General features: G+C 43.0%; 1 protein-coding gene across 1 annotated transcript; it reads right to left on the bottom strand.

The window, feature by feature from the left end:
- Positions 1-445: 445 nt before the first annotated feature.
- On the bottom strand, positions 446-9,478 carry TMEM9B (TMEM9 domain family member B). The gene is made up of 5 exons (XM_030451313.1): positions 9,317-9,478; positions 7,588-7,679; positions 4,485-4,593; positions 3,565-3,699; positions 446-1,604 (listed from the first exon to the last, which is right to left on the bottom strand). Exons 1-5 carry the CDS (start codon positions 9,398-9,400, stop codon positions 1,449-1,451), a joined length of 576 nt encoding a protein of 191 aa, XP_030307173.1. The 5' UTR covers positions 9,401-9,478; the 3' UTR covers positions 446-1,448.
- Between the last annotated feature and the right edge of the window lie 8,466 nt (positions 9,479-17,944).

Raw genomic sequence — 17,944 nt, 5'->3', positions numbered from 1 at the left:
CTAAAGGACTAACAAGAGAATGAAGCTCTGTAGCTGCAAAAGAGCTGCAGTCAGTGCCAATGCTGTTATGGGGGAACTTTGTCTCCACTCTGATGTGGCAGAGCTCTGTGTACAGGTACAGGTTACTTCGCACACTACCCTGTCCCCTAGGCTGTGGAGCAAGCAAGCTAAAACTGCACCCAGCAATACATGATACAAGTATCTTCTATTTCTTTCCACACTGGAACTGAAAACTGTGTGACAATGTAACTACACATGCACAGATAAATTTGAGTCTAAGATTAAAAACTTCTCATGTAGCAATTTGGTGAGCATTGCTTTCCTTTAAGCACCAAATAAGCACTAATTTCTACTCTGATGCATTTTCAGAGAAGTGCTTCTATAGATGGAATTTATGTGCAGGGTAAAGGTGGAGAAAAATGATGACATAGTGATAATGCAGATCCATTTTTCAAAAATCAGCTTTATCTTTAATTGTTACATTCCAAAGGGGATATATGAAAGTTAGTTATCTACCAACTGTATACCTCTTGAGAGAGATAAGTATAGAATCACAGATAAAAAAATACACCTAACTTTCAAGACAACGGGTGCTGGAGAAAGTATGTGCCTTACACCATCAATCCAGACAAACGCAGGAAGATTTTTTGTAATAAATATTTCATCATATACTAACTCCTGAGACTTTACCTATGAAAAGAAAGGGAGAAGATCCTTAAAAGGAAATACCATACACATACAATATATTAAGCTATTAAATCAAAACAAAATGCCAACACTGTCTTGATATACACTGCATTTCAGTTTATCTACATCACAGTACTTTATGCAGCTTAAAGATCCAGTGTCCATTTAAGCTTTGCCTTAAATCTGCAAACATCACTTAACATACAATGATCTTGAAAGTATGAGTGCAAGAAACCAAATGAATACAGCCAATCAGGATTTCATTCTCTGATGTGAGAACTACACTGCAAGATTTAGGTTTCCAGTACCTAGCATTACTGAACAGAAAATCCAAGCATATTTACAAAAGGTCTTTACATAAAGTGATTAGTGAGTTGTAAGTAATTACTGTGTTCCCAGGTGTTTTTTAACCACATAAATAGTAGAGAGAAATATCTGGTTAAAACCATCCATCAAATCACTATTGTAAATCAGGTACCACAGTGGCAACCCAAGGTATTTTAGGGTTTGTTTTCTTTTCAGTTTTGTTAGTAAAAGCCATTTGAAAATATAAAGATTTTAGCTTTTGGTTATCTAATCTGTTTGAATTGCTTCCATTCCAGTACATTCCCTCCGAGTTCAAATACCTTTTCCTTTTTCTTTTTTAATCAATAACAAATCACCTAAGCAAACCCTTCTGAACTGGCAGGATCAGGAAGATGCAAGTCAACTCTTTTCATTAGTCCACTTCACTTCCCTGGGGTCGCTTTCCTGGGACAGGATTAACTCAGCACCACGTGACGGTCAAAGACCGACTTGCGCTGCTCCTGGACCTGCAGCTTCCAGCGCTGCTGCGCGTACTCCACCTTGTTGAGCACGTTGGCACGGCTCCGAGAACGAGCCAGCACGTCGTGGGCATTGGCAAAAGGCTGGTGGTCCTAAAATAGCAAAAATCACCAGTTAGATCTCCCTACTGAGCAATCACATTAGGACTTTTTTGAGGTTACGTTCCAAAGGATGTGGGTCGTTGGGTTTTTTGGTTTGCTTTTATTGTGTTTAGGGTAAACAAGCTGCTTCAACGAGCTGGTCAGGAATAATGACCAAGCAGGTTTTTGGATAATTAAAAGTGTACCTTAATTTCTCATTCAAAGTAACTTCCACAGGTTTCCCACGTAGACCAAACTTAATTGTACTGTCAAACAAATATCTGCTACCCAGAGACATCATGGTGAGCTGCAAGACCAGAATCACCATCTTGCGTCCATAGGCAGCTGGTGGGACACAAGCTCAGAACAGACCCAGCTGCTAGGAGCCTCCTGTTTTTGTCCTGACAGCAATTCACTTTAAAACTTAACTGAAGAGTCAATTCTCTGCCAGCTGATGGCCATTTATCATCAAGTAGTTCAGGATGTTCACACACAGCTTCTATATAAAAGCAATACACTCTGATGTTTACCAAACTAAACCCATTGTCCTGAGCTGTCCAAAAGCAAAGTGTCAATACAGCTGTTTAAGTGGCAGAGCTCAACAACAACTGAGTGCTGCTTTAATATTTACTCTGTTTTCTAACAGTATCTACAAAGCTTTTCTTTTTTTTTTTTTTTTTTTTTAATGGTAAATATAACCAAGTTATAAACTGTAAGAGTTGAAACTGAACTACTTATCTGGCTATTAAACTGTTTTGGACAAAGTCAGATGCTAAAGTTACATCAGAAAAAAATATGCAGTTGGATATACCTACAATGGGAAGTTAGCAGGTGATAAATCACTTAATTCATAGGCAAACAGAATCAGAATAGTAACACATTTCTACCATGAAATAGATGGCAGAAGGGAGAGCACAGGACAAGGAAGATGGTAATGGCTTTCCTGACAAACAACCTCATCTCAAAGGCAGCTGCTGGCAACTTCTACACAGACAACAAGGGAGGGCAGGGGGAGAATTCAGAGAGGAAAGAGGTCCATGGAAGTAGCTTACATTCAACAGTTGCCACTGCCATCACTGAGTAATAAGAAAGAGCAAACAAACTGGCTGAAATTTAGCAACAACTATCAATATACATGGCATTTCTAAAGTGACCCAATGGATCAATACCTCAAGAACTTGCAAGCAGGGCAACAAGGATGAGGATAAGCCAAAAGGGACCTTAAATTATTTCACATCCATTGTTACAGGAGGATAAACAGAAGGGAGCAACATGAACTAGATGAGGACCTGAAGTGCTTTTTGTTTCAAGTGCTACTGCAGATACAAACAGTAGTTAGACTGCACCAGCACAGGTATCAGGGTCACAGCAACAGTTACAGCAAAACAGGGAATGGGTTACCACAGATCTAGCATTTAAGAAAACTTCATTCTGCTGTTAAACTGAGATCCACCACAGGACTTCTTTCACATTTTACACCTAAGAGTGTAATGCTAAGATTCTAATCCTGTTTCAGAGTTTATATAAGGTATAAAATATATGTAATTTGTCTGTATAGTATACAGGACATTCTCATTTAATTCAAGTAGGAAACTGTCCAATTTCTGTATGAATGCAGACAGGTAAAGGGTAATTCTCTCATTTCTTTCTCTTTTGTAAAGAGAAATCTAAGCAGTGTGCCATTTGAATAAAAGTGATCCCTAGCAAGACTGTGTGGCTGCCCAACACCTCAGATTTTGTATGCCTACTCCATGTCTAGAGCAGAGATAACTGAACCAGTCCTCATCTTATTGCTTTCTAGACCAATGAAAAATCAGAGTGACTTCAGAGAAGTCATTTCACAGTCTTCCTCTCCCTTCAGGAAACACATTTATACAGCCTGGCAAATAAAGCTGCTCATCCCAAACAGTTATTTAACAACCATCCCAAACTTTATGTTAACCCAACCTCACCAGCACTCTGGTGAACTCACCCCAATATCTTCATCACTTTGTATGAGCTGTGAATGTCCAAAGAGACGTCTCTTCAGTATAGGCTCCACCAGTGTAAGGTACACCATGTATAGAAGAAGTAGGCCCAAAATAGACAGGTATATGATGATTGTAACCTACACAATGCAAGCACAGTTTATGCCAGAACTGTGACATTATCCCTCCCCCAGTCTCTCACCAGGCAGCAAGAGTACATGCAGTTTGTGGCAAGCCTGGATCTCTGGCAGTGACAGCACATGACTTAAACCCACAAACAAGAGAAAAAACACCAAAATATGACCTAGTATTAATAGGGTTTGGGACAGATGTTAGCTTGAAACAGTTTCTCCTACTGAGACCTTGCTAAAAATCTTGTGATATCCCTGTTAAAACAGCTTGGTGTTTTAAATCTCACCTCAACCAAGGCAACTGCTTGATTTGGCCATTACACTGGGGTGATGAATGGTCTCTATTCTCTGGGATAGATATGCATTCTGACAGTCACTAAGAAAAGTGGGAAGGCAAAAAGAAAATACCCAGCTTCTAAAAGACAGAAAGGAAATCTGTGTTACAAAAGAAGAAAAGATTCACAATCTATTTGTACCTGCCTAGGTACAATGACTCCAGTAAGACAAGAATGTGAAGAATATAAAAACCTTCTGTTAGAGCAATGAATATTTTTGCTCTTTTTAACTTCCCAATGTAGATAGAAAATTTATAATAAGGAAGTAAGACAGCTGAATAATGAGAGGCCCTGTAAAATAAGAACAAAAACAGGATCCAAAGCTAGGCAAAATAAAAGTTGTATCTTTTTCTGCTTTGGAAAAATTTTCCCATTAAAAAGAATGTTTCTTTAAAGGACATGCATATTTAGTAATCAGTTGAAGTATTTACTATAAGCCAACAGAATTACATCATTTACCTTAATTGTGACAGAGCTTCTCTCTTCATATTTGCATTCACAACGTAAACAGTACGCTTCTACATCAGGGCCAGGGACAGGCATGGGTTCAACCACATGAAGACAATCACTGAAGACAGACAAAAACTGCTCAGTTTTGAGCTGTTTTTATCTTACCTGTTCCACTAAGCAAGCAGACCCCAGCTGTGTGAGCTGAGAAGTTGCACTTGCTTAAATTCAGCTGTTCTGATTTATAGGTATTCAAGATTTTAAAAAATAATAAAATAACTCACTACTCCACCATTATTTTACTTAAACAATTGAGCTACTGACAAGCTCCTAAACAAGTTTTAAGACCTTTCTAACATAATACAGTGTTTTCATTTTCCAGTTAAAGTATTAAGCCTGTTAGTATAACATGTCCAAGGATTTGAATCCCAGCCCAAATGACCATTTGACACTAACATCACAGATGGAAGTAAATTCCAGACACACATTTCTCCCTTCATCATACTCAAATGAGCCTTATTCTGTCCTTCCACTATCTGAAGGGAGATTAACTTCTCTTTGGTGTCCATGAATAGAAGCTCTTTCTTCCTGCCATCACAAGTTGCAAAATTATAGTGAATAAATATCAGTCAGGTGTCAGCACCAGACAACTCACCAGCCTGAGTTGACTTAAAAGATTAGAAAATATAAGTCAGTCCCATGCCAAAAAATGTGGCTGAAAATCTTGCAGGCACTCTGTACCCCAGAACTACAATCCAGCTGCCATGAGACAACTGAATCCACCAATAACTTGTATAATTTTGGTCTTTTTGCTGACTCAGGTTGGTTGTTCAGAGTTCAATCCCAGGGTTCCTGCAGAGCACTGACAGAACAAAAAATCACATTTTGTCTTTATCCTAGTTAACTTAATGTTAGCACAGCCAGAGTGGAAGGTTTATTTTTCATTTATTTGAACATAAGATTACATTCTCTGTGGAGGAGTGCAGCATTCAAGCTAGAAAATTTTAAAAGGCTTATAATTTATGCAGTTTCTGTTCACAGGCTTGAAAGCTTCTCTCATTATCCTGCACAAGGCTAGCAGAAATCTTGTATGTAGCTTAATTGCAGTAAGTCTGTTAGGGTGAACAGATCAAGTACTAATATCAGCATTTTTTCCTCCAGTTGTTACTAGGAAGTTTAAAATCTATCAGAACCTTAGAATTTTGATGATTTGTTTCTTCCCTGAACTGCAATTCCATGGCAACGTTAGAGGAAAATGTAAAAAAAAGATTAATCCTTTTCTAACCTATTTTCCCACTCAAGTGCCTCTACATTACACCTTCCACCCACAGTAATAGCACCAAAGAAGCACTCCTGACCTGAGTCCAGAAGGGTGAATGGTTTTATTGGAGTCAAAGCACCCCAGCCCACAATGATGATGGCATAAAGCCCTGTTTGCCAGCTTGAAGCCAAAGAACAGACCACTCCAAGAGAAAGAACTTATTTAGATGCTTAAGAGTCTCATGATGCACATTACAGTGTCAACACTAAAACTTACATTTTCATTTTATGTCTGGACAAGCCAGCAGTAAGTGTTCATTATATTGTACATAATTCATAATGACACTAAAAATTTATCTGGTTCTTGTCTCATGATAGCTAAAGGATGGTACACATCAGACAGCTCTATTCAATAAGTCACTGATGCAGAAGCCAAAGTACAGCATAAATTTGCCAGTTTCATTGCACATAAACTAGCAATCAAGCCTTTTAGAAGTGCACAGAAGACATCTCAAACAGCAGATCAAAGTAAAAATGTTCCCAGATTGTCACTTAAAAAATGCTAATTTTTCCTTCACTCAGTACCAGTACTGTTTAAAGGGAAACAGGATCTTTTCTGCTACTAAGGCACACACTAAGCAATACCCACTGAAAAAAACAAAACAACAAAAACAAACAACAACCATAAAACCACCAACAAAAAGCAAAACCATTTTCACATGCAGAGCTGTAATGAACAATAAAGCCAGTTAATACTGCTACTCTGAAATGTTTGCTGCAGCTGGGAGCCTCCCAGCATGTTTTATTGCTGCAACTTCATTTGTCATCACAGGACTAATGTTAAATTAATCATGTAGGACAAAACCAGTCATTCCAATGGGGCAGTACATCTTATGTTGATTAGTTCAGACTGAAATTTACAGTGTTGTTTCTCAGAGCTCTCCTGCAGGTAATTTAATCTCTACACATAACTGCATCACTAATTTTATTCCTATCCTTCTGTGGGCCTACTCAGGGGCATGAAATGTCCAGTCAGGATGCCAACTTACTGCTACTTGTCAGACTGAAAAGTCTTTTATGAATCCTCAAAGTACCTGAAGAAGAGTCAACACACCAAGAAGTACAGCACGTTTTTATAAGCTGATCCAAGGATCTCTGAGCACTTCCATAACCAATGTAACTCTAAAACATGATATTTCTTTTGTCTGATTCACAAATAAATTTATCTCCCTTTCTTGCCCTACCCCTCCCTCACCCCTGGCCATGCACATCAATCTTCAGCTTGGAGAGAGGGGCCTGAAATGCAATAGCTGACCTAAAAATACAATAGAGCACATTCCTGATGCACAGAGATGTCAGACCTCTCTCTGAAAAAATGTATTGTTAGATGGCTCAGGCTGAGTCATACAACTGCACTTTCTGGTTGCAATTCTGAGGAACAGAAATCTCCAGAAACAACAGTCACTAAATGATAGAACTGGTTTCAAGAGTGAAGAGAGAGTTGACAATAATTATGAGTTTCAGTTCTGTGGCTGTGCTCCTTTGTCTTTATGTCATTTCAAATCACTCAATTCACATTACACCCTCTTCCCTTACACTACTTCCAAATCTAAATAAAAATCCTAAGCACTGAAGCAAGCAAACCCATACAGAAAATGGGGCAAAACCCCTTCAAGTCTTGTCCCTTAATAGAGCTGAATCCTATAGAACTTTTAAAAGAAAAGTTCCACTAAGTTATGCAAGAGATGTGATTTTTTTCTCCTGGCACCACCACACAGAACTCACATCTAAGCACTACAGAACAAGTCTTCAATGAGTGAGACTAATTGTCATTTTTTATGCCACACACACTTACCAGTCTTTCTGTGAAACATTTTTCTTGAAAATATTGCCTGAATGCTCTTTGTAAGGAGGGCAGATGCATTTACATCGAACATCCTCAGAATTCTGTAAAATAAACAACATGTTTAGAACAAATCATCACTGGGAACTGTAACAGGATACAGAAATCACTGTTCACATAATATGTGAAAGATTTAACACAAACGACTTGCAAGTATCTTTGAAGTTTTACTCAGGATTTCCTTCAAGTTTAAAAACAATCCTTAAAGTGACTAAGCAAGCAGAGCAATTTGTCAAGTAACACTATTATTATTTTAGATAGCTAACATATTGTTCAGGAGAAAAATCAATATACATTCACCTGCTTTTTAAGAAAAAACATTCAGAAGTTGCTGATGTTGGTACACTCAGCTATTCAGCTTATGAGGACAGCTGTGGAACAGACACCATGACAAGCTTAAAACAGATTATTTAATATTAACCCCAAATGGAGACTGGCAAAGAAATCTCTGAATAATTCTGTCCTCCCTGGCCACAAGAGAAACAATGCTGTAAGGACTACGAGAGGGACCAGTATAACCCACTGGCCTCTTGCCTTGAACAGCAGCAAAGATATCAGGAGGTAAAGTTCAAAACTGGAATCCCAAATGAAGGCAACATAAATGGGGAAACCATGGAAACTTATAAAAGCAAATTTTAGAGAAACAAATGAACATTTGCATAGGCAACAATTGACACTGTAGAAAGAAGTGAGAAGAATTAACTTAGGGACAGTGAGAGAGAAGTAGCACCAAAATTAACATTTATAACACTACTAGGAAAAATGGAATTTCAGAAAAACGATGGCTTTGTGTAGTGCATTAAAACTGGATAATTCCTTCATTTCCCAAATTACGTAGGAACAGAAAACCCTATGGAGAGAACAGATGATCAGGAGGGAGTTACAGGAAAATATTCTCAAACCTAAACCAGAAAAACTTGTAAGCTATTTATTTAAGGGACAAAGAATAAACATGGCTTATCTAAAGAATAATGCCATTTCTACCAGCGTAACAAAAAGAGGTCTCAAGAAACCCCGGCAAGGACGGGAATGACGGGAATGACCCCGCACACGGCAGAGCCGGGGCAGCACAACACCGAGTGAAAAAACACCTTCACCCCCTGCAGCCCAAGCCATCTCTGGCCTCACCCCTAAAACCCCCGATTATCATTCCACAGGAGAAAATTCAGACACGCGGGGGCTGTGACACGAGGAGTGACTTTCGCTCTTAGGAGACACCGTGTTCTGAGGCACGGAGACCACAAAACCCCGGTCCCCGGTGGGAACCCAGAGGGACCCCGGCCCGGGCAGGAGACGCTCGGGGAGCGGGACCAAAGCGCTGGGGACGGGGCGAGAGCTGGGGCGGCCCCGAAACCCGCCACAGCAGCACCGCGGGCCCCAGCAAACACACCACTGGCACCCGGAGCGCTGCGGGACGGCGTCCCCGGGCACCGCAAACGCCAGGGCCGGCACCGGAACCGACACCGGCACCGGCAGGCAGAGGGTCCGCGGGACCACCCGCTCCCCCCGCGCCGGTGTAGGACGGCACTTGGCCGAAACCACTGGGTCCGGCTGCCAGCTGAAGCGGGCCGGGTGGCGGAGGGAACGAGTGACGGGCCGGAGGAGGGGAGGGCCCCGGTACCGGGCCGGGAAGCGGGGATCACTGTCATTCGTTTCCCCACCCCCACTCTGCTCCGCTCACCTTGGCCTCGGCGCCCAGCCCCGCCAGAGCGGCCAGCGCCAGCAGCGAGCAGAGGCGAGCCCATTCCCGGCAGCGAACCGCCATGTCGGGCCCGCACCGCTTATCGCCGCCGCGCCGCCGCCGGGCCCCCAGCACCCGCTGCCATCACTTCCGCCTCACGTCAGGCGGCATCCGGCCGCGATGGCGGCACCCGCGGGAACGGCGGCGCCGCTCGTGGGTTCCGGGGAAGGAGGAGGCGTCTGGCACAGCGGGCCCGAGGAGGGCTTCGCTTCGCCGGGAGCCTGCGGAGTGGATTTCCCGAAGAAAAACTCAAAACTATTGAAATTGGATTAAAAGCGTTAAGAGGTAGCCCTCTAAATGACACGGTGATGTCACAGATAATCCAGTTTTCCCGCGACTGAACAGACCAGGGCAACAGATAGAAAACGTAACACGTGTTACGGGCAGGCAGGGGGATGCGCGGAGAAGACATCCTCAAAACCCCCCGTTTTCCTGGGAAGACATCCCCCAAAACCCAGCAGTGTCCCCTGGTCGTGCCCGCCTGTTCATTACTCCCAGCCCAGAGCTGTGTTCCCCTCCCTGCCCCAGGGCGGAGCAGTCTTTCCCGCGGTGCCAGCGGCGGCACCGAACGAGCCCGGTGCTGCTGGAGCGGGACCCAGCGGAGCCGGTGCCGGTGTTGGAGCCCGCAGGCACTCCCGACACTCAGCTCCTTCACCTTCTCTCCTTTTTTTTTTTTTTTTTTTTTTTTTTTTTGGAACGTGTGTCTTTCGTTTACCCATTCCCTGCCCCAAGCTGCTGAGCGGGACACAGGAGCGGCCCCCGCGCCTCCCGCAGCCCCGGACGTGGCTCTCAGGTCATGGGAACTAAAATAATAAAACAATCCCCTCGGTGCCGAACCCCTTTCGGTTGTGCTTTTAGGGTTATTTTAATACAGTGGTTTGCGCAGTCAGAACAGCGCACCGGGAGCTGAGTTACTATGGAAACGCAGAACACCTTTAAAATTCAGGGAAAATTGCCAGCGGGGTGTAATGAGGAGACGTCGGGTTCCAGCCTGAGCCAAACAATTTGTTTAACGACCGGATCTGCCGTGGAAGTGTTTGGAAGCGTGAAGGTGGCTCCGTGTCTTCCTCACCACCCACGCTCATAGTCTGCGATGGGCGAAGTGACTGCTGAGCTGGAAAACACGCCGGATCCTGCGTGGATTGAGCTTTGAGCCGAAATAAATAACCTCCAGTTCCAGATGCATCTGTGCAGGATGTACAGGATAGGAAAAGATTTCTAAGAGGCAGTCTAAGAGACTGATTTCCTAATGTACTCAAGGAGTTCCAATGCCCAGGGAGTTCCCTTAAATCTGGGCACGAAGAAAGAGGAACTCGTGAGCCTCAGGCTCTGCAAGACATAAATATTGCTGCTTCTAGAAGATTAGTTCAGTCTTGCCCTAGAAAACAGTAACCAGTGATTTAGTCAGCAAAACTGCTGGGTGAATTATTAAGAAAAAATAGTGGAAGCTTTAATCTCAAGATTTAGATTTTTCATGTTGTTTTGTGTTTATTTTTTTAATCAGTATGTCAGCACACCAGTGTCAGAAGTAATACTATTAAACGACAGTTTAGAAAATGTTTAAAAATGTAAAGAAAAGGTGATTTCAAGAAGAAAAAAATATTAAATGATTGCCTGACCATAACTGCCCTTCAGCTACCTAGTCTTCCAGAAGGGCTGAAGATGTGTTTCATCTCCAACAGAGCTCTCAAAGGTTTATCTGTAGAGCCTGGGCTTCAGTGGTGTCCAGGCTGCTCCCTGCACTGCTCCCACGGCCCTTACCAGACCCACTCTCCTCACCTTAATGAGCTGAGTTCTCACATCAAGTTTGCTCTTTTAAAATAACACAGAATGTGCATTAATAACAAGATCTGTTTTGAGAGTTGGAACTATGCACTGGCCTTTCTAAGCTAAACCTTGTGCTTTGCTGTCAGTGCACTGAAGTGAGCTTTGTAGCTTCTGTCATATTTGTCTCCATCATCAGGACTCACACAAGTTACCCCCCTCTCCTCAAGAGCTGCCGGCAGTCCCTTTGATCTCTGCTCTGCTTCTGAGGATGTGGGGAGGGCAAAAAATCAGTAACTGGCAGAGCACTGGACTCTGCTGGGCTGTGTCAAACCATTTGTGTAGGGTTGCTTCATACCATGCAGCTGAGCAGGCATCCACTGTCACAGCCTAGATGTTCCTCAGAGCAGGCAGGGTAAACAGTATTTACCCTATTTTTAATTATCTCAATTATGGTTATTTCTTATTAATGCAAATCACCATCTTTTGATTTCAGTTCAGCCTGTTCACATTCCGAACTTGCCTGCTTCCCTTCTTTTTCCAAGCTCAGAATATTTTTCCATTATCAACAACGATATAAACAAAAAAATCCAAAGGAATTATGTAAATAAGTAATTGATTCAGTATCTCTGCAGTCATTGCCAACATGAAAGCAATGTGACATTTGCACAAAAAGAAAAACAAAGTAAAAACAGGTTCTCTCTTGTCAATTCCTCATGTTCCATTAAAAAATCAAAATTCTGGCAGCAGTTGTTATTACAGCAGCCTTTACTCAGCAAAGAAGCGTGGGAAGCAATTAATTCCAATGTCAATTGCTCTAGGATAATGAGAAATTCACCTTTCAGCAGACTGGTCACCAGCATCTGTTTGATTACAATCTGTCACTGGAACTGCATCCCTTAAAATAAACAGCACAGGTTTGTCTTACAAGTTTCTGGTTTGGACCAAAACCCCAGCAGCTCTGTTCAGATCGTGGCTTCCTGGTCTTCAGTCTCTGGAGAATACAAAGAGAAATCAATGCTGAGGGGATGGATTGTGTACAAGGTTTACAATAAAAACAAGTTTTCTAAATATAGTTCATCTCAGAAACCCATTACATTACAGTAATGCAGTGTAATGGCTGGTGGCTTCCTTCCATAACCAAGGCATTATTTAGCAATCTGCTGATAGAAGTTATGTAAAGCCTTTCACAACAGAAATATATGCATATGGAAAGGGCAAGCAAGACAAAATGCTTACCTCTGTATTTCTATTTTTTAATTGATGTTTATGATATGAAGCAAATGGAGGGAAGTGCTAAAAGTGCACTGCATCTATTTTATCTTTCTGCCTGGGTGAACACACTCTTGACTTTTCTGCGGGCTCCAAGAGTTCAAGGTCCCTCTCTGTTAGGGCAAGGTCAGGCAGTGCTCCCACACACTGCAGCATTTTGCAGGTTCCAGCTGCTCACTGTGCTGCCTGCGTGGGGGGTATGCAGTGTTCTGCATCTGATTTCAATTAGTGGCACATGTCACCCTCTCACCAGTGCAATTCCTGGTGTGTGTCCCTTCCTTCAGCAGAGGAGGCTTGCTGCAAATAGAAGGAGTAGCAGCTTGGGGATGAGAAGGTGGCTTCAGCCAGTTAACCACAATCTGTAAGCTCACAACTTCATTCCTTGCAGCATGAGGGACAACCTGTGCATTTCTTTATTTAATCTAAAATTTATTAATAGACTCTGCTAGGTCTGACCCAGCAAGACCTTGGACCCCCTGTGTGTGCAGCCCACGGGAGAGATAAAGGTCAGTGGTGCTCCACACGGTTTGTCTTGTGTTCCCTCTGCTTCCTAGAACTTCTGCCAGAAGCATGTTTGCATGGTGGCAACTATGCCCAGAGGACCTGCAGTTTCTTCTCCAAGCAGAGTAATTCACTAGGATTACTAAAATAAAGCCATGCTCCTTGTTTTATATTCAAAGAGATCAGCACTAAAAACCAAGTCACTGTGAATCCAGGGCATGCTCTTCCCAGTGCCAGCCATTTGATTCCAACCTTTGCTTCAACCTGCATGGAAACACCATAGCCAGTGAGAGTTATGTTAAAGACCATGCAAGACTATGGCTCCAATACAACTACAGGCTTTTTTACAATAAAGTTGATTGTTGTTTTTTTTTCAAACTTGTTGCTAAATAGAGGGGCTTAAATCAATAAACTCAACAAGTAAGCTGGGAACACGTGCTGTCTCCATTTTCTTATCTTGCCTGCTATTTTGGTCACTTTTCCAAAGCACAGATCAAGCAAGCCCTGGATGGATGTGAGCTTCATTCACACTTTGGTGTTGCCAGGAAATGAGGAGCACACACTCAGCATCTTGCTGGCCTGGGTCAATGGCAGCAGTGCAGTTACGTTGCAGATGCCTGCTTTAATTAGGACCTCTTCATCAGCAAACCTGGGCACGATAAAATGAAACCTTGGAGTCAATGAATTTTATTTTGCTCTTCTGACCTTTTTTTAAGTCAGCATTTTCAACCTTTCTCAGAGTTTGGCTTACCTATTGTATTTGATTCTACTTTCACTGGGCTCTGCAGTGTAACATTAAAGATATTTTAGGGTTTTTTTAAATACATCATCCCTTATAAGTGCAAGAGCAGCAATCTCTAGGAAACCATTTCTTAACAGTTCTTTATCCAGGAAGCCATTCTTAACAGTTGCTTATCTCTAGCAAACATAGTATCACAAAAGGTATTTCTTATAACCATAAAGAAATCCTAGTAAGTCCACATATGCTGACATGCACAGAGGAGGTAAGGTGCAAAGACAGCATTGTGCAAAGGAAATCAGGTACTTCAGGTGACCACAAATATTGACACTACAGCAGTATTTTCTATTCTTAGCTTGTGCACCATGGTGATGTACACACCAGGCTCAACCCTTTTTCTTTGGCCATTAATCATTATGGATGCCAAACTCATGGCTTGTTAAAATGTCCACAAACAGTGAAAAATCAAGTGAAGTCATCTAAATTAGCAAGCCTGTCAGCAGCTGCTTTCTAGCATGACATTGTTTCAGAGGGCTCTGAAAAGAAACTGTGGTCCCACCAGATACTTTCAGTGTCAGTGCTTTCACTCTCTGTGCTCAGATGCTCACTCAGCTGGCATGAAATCTTGTGCCATTCAGATGGGAAAGAGTGACACCACTTTGACACAAAGGGAGGCTCTGGCCTTTGCATTTCATTCAGATCAAATCCCAACCAGACAGTGGCTGACAGTGGCTGACTCCTGGCTCAGCACTGATTTTATGCCACATTGCCAGGGTCTGTGCAGCAGCCAGGGCTGGTGATGCCCTACTTGCTCTGTTCCCATGACAACACTCTGCAAAGCAGCTCCCGTGAGCTTTCCCCTGCCTGCCTCATCACATCCACAGCCCTGCCCAGACTGCAACTTTCAGCTCCAGAAAACACCTCTTCCTTCAATTAACAAAAAGTATTTTACGAGGGAAAAGAGATCTGTTTGAATGAGTGATGCTTTGATTGGCAGAGAAGAAAGCATTAAGCTCTGTGCACCCAAATCCTGGGAGGATGGCTGAGTGTGCTTTGCCATTCCACACTGTGCACTGCTGCTTGGTAACATAATGGGGAGTGACTTCTGGTTTTGCTCTAGGGAATATATTTTTTTCATTGGTGCTGTGTGCATGATTCTTCGTGTATGCTGAAGTGAATTAAAATGTAACAGCACTTCAAGTAACTCATGATTTTATATAGCAGAAGGCAAGGAGATGCTCAGATTAATTATTGTGGAGAGAAAGATGGGCTTTTGTTCTGGGGCTAACCTCACCCTGATCATCCTCCAAAAGCTGGATACCTCCTGGGAGCATCCTAAGAGTGAGGCCTTCAGGAGGGCCAAATACAGATTGGTCAAGCCAGCAGCTCTTTAGGTAAAGGTCTTTGGAGCTGATGCTTTTGGATGTATAGATGTGCAGCATAAATGATTAATGTGCAGCATAAAGATAAGTCCAGGGCATTGAAGCTGGGTGTCAGTAAAGGAAAGTGAGCTACATTTTCCTACCTGCCAGTCCAGTGCAATTCTATCCTGAGTTGGAAAATTTTTTTAGTTTTTATTTTTTTGGTTAAAAATATTTTTCCAGGACAGATTCTAACTTTGTTTTGGTTTTCACATATAGACCAAGTACTCAGTTTGTGGCTTTGGTGGTACCAGTCCCAGTTGCTCAGTATTTGCCACAAGTGTGTGATGTCATCAGGGCAGGAGGGGATCAAAACTAGGCTTGATGACCAAGAACTGATGACAGGGCTCAGCAAAAGGTGCTCCCTGCCCCATGGAGCACCTGATGCTGATAGGCCATAGGTGACAGCCCATAACCCATGACAGGCATTTACCCCACCAGCAGCATCTGAATCAGTTGTGTCCTGGCTGCTGTGTCTGAGCTTTATAGCGCTGCAAAGGCTCAGTATAAAACCCACTCTAAAGCTCATTGCACTGGTAGGCAGAAAGCATGAGCCATGAGCTCAGGGAAGGGCTGAAAGGCTGTTCATCCTGCCTCTGGATAAACACAACATGCATATTTTGGCTTGGTCCAATATTCAGTGTTGTCCAGCCCAATCATTTCTGTGACCCCAGCATCAGCCTGTATATTACTTTCTGCTTTGTTCTATTACTGGCTAATCTGCTATTCCATTTTGGTTTATCTGAGCCTTAAAGACCAAATCACGTGTCCTGCAAAATGCACAGTATCCATCCTTGACTTGGATGGCTTCAAGCAGATGCTGAGGAACAATTAGATCACTGTCCATAGAAGCTGCCATTTAACTAAGAAAGAAAAGACAACTCTAAATAAGACAGATGCAGGGAGAGCCAAAAGATTGCTCACACTGATAATGAAAATTAATCAAACATTATTAGCAGTCTCCAGAGAGCCCAGTACACCATGTGCTTCTGAAATGTGCTTCTGAAATGTGCTTCTGGCTGTCCTCTGCCTGACAAGAGCACACACTTCTCCCAGCTCAAGGACCAAAAGAAGCATCATGGAAAAGATAAAAAATTGGAGCTTTTTTCAAACAGATTGAGGTAGGTTTTTTTTGAAAGCAATTTGGGCCAGCCAGCAGTTTGATGGTCCTGAGCACCTATGATCTCTGGGGAGGTCAGTAAATACAGGCAGGTAATTCTACTAACTACATAGCCCTGCTCTTCTCCCTAGAGGGTGAGACTTCCCTGGATGCAGGCCACATTGTGCAATGCTCCCTGGGAGGCTTCTCCTACACCCTCCTGAATGCAGCTCTGCTGGGCTTCCAGGTAGGCAGCGCATTTCACACAGGAGAGCCATGGGGAGAGTTGGTAATTAGTATCAGTCTCTGATGGATAATTTTAGCACACAGCTATTTCCAGTCAAACTTCATGTCCTTCCTTTTGCCATCCTGCTTGTTTTCTTCCCTGGCCAAGTTGTTCTAGTTTGAACTCACCAGCCTCAAAAACTGGACACTGAGTCAGTTCTGTTTGTGTTGTGCTTGATACAGGGGAGCCCTACTTAGGGCTTGTGGGCTTTACAGCAGCAGAATGGTTTGTTTGGGTTTGGTGTATGTGCCTTTTGGGTTTCTTTGTTTGGCTACAACTTATGTTTATAGTTTGGTATTGTGGGAATAGCGGGGAAAGTGACTAAGTGACCTTGTTCATTGAAGATGTGTCAATTCATGCACAAAAATTAAGAGAAGAAAATCTGAAAGAGTGAAGAAAGTTGAAGGTTTCTCTTTGCACTTAGCTGTGCAGACCTGTGGCCCTCCCACAAACCGGACTTAAGGTTGGTGCATTTTATCCTTTACCCTGCCAGAGCAGAGTCCTGAGCCTTCCTCTCCTGAAGCTGGGTCCTGGGGATAGTGCCCTGATCTCACTGCCACCAGGGCAGCTCACACCACTGAGGATGGGGTTTAACCTTTGCTGTGCCTGGACTCTGTTACATTAGTCACCTGTGAGCCCCAGGAAAAATAATCCATATTTTTCTCCTAAAGCACTAAGAGGTGCATCTGGATAACCTTAATTTGATTTGAGGCAGCAGAGAGTGGAAGTGCAGGGAGAAAAACTCGTGAGCTCATCAGTGGCTGCTGATACAATTTTCAAATGGGAGCATCCCCGGCTTTGTACAGACTGCAGTGACTCACTATGTTAGTGCTTGCTCTGAGTAGGATTTTTTCAGCTGCTGCTGTGCTCAGTTTCTCTCTGGATAGGTGCAGATGAACCCTTTTCCCCTTCTTGATGATAACTACTTAGATAATGCATGAATTCCCAGCAGCACACTATCAGACGCTCTCCTGAGGGCAGATGTTCCCTAGGGTGGAAAATGATCTTGGCAGGAGAGGGAGGACTTTGCTGAGAGTTAAATAACACCCAAATAATGTCAACATAAAGTCACCACTCCCTGTGGACTCGAGCTTAGGCTTTCTGTCTTCAGCTGTGCCTCTCTCCTGTGTGAAGCGAGCACTGCACCAGGTAACCCTTAAGCACCAGCACAGCACTAACAGGATATTGGAGCTGCTGTGGTGAGACAAGTTGCAATGAGCACATCCTGCACACCATGGCAGGGGCTTGCAGAGCCTGGAACAGCAAGGACAAGAGTTGTTTTGCCTGCCCATCCTGCTAACCATAACCACAGCATACTCATAGAGCAAATTATATGGTGAGGTCTTAGTGTTGGTGGAGGAGATAAATTCCTCATCTGTATAGTCTCCTTACCCTCATTAGTTTGACCTTTTCAGAGCTCCTCTCTACTCTAAGCAGAAACAGCAGCATCTGTGCTGATTAAATCATTGCCCTATAGCAAACTCCT

The sequence above is a fragment of the Calypte anna genome, chromosome 5 (genome assembly GCF_003957555.1).
Source record: "Calypte anna isolate BGI_N300 chromosome 5, bCalAnn1_v1.p, whole genome shotgun sequence".
In the NCBI taxonomy this organism is placed as follows: Eukaryota; Metazoa; Chordata; class Aves; order Apodiformes; family Trochilidae; genus Calypte; species Calypte anna.
This window is presented reverse-complemented; position numbering and strand designations above follow the sequence as displayed.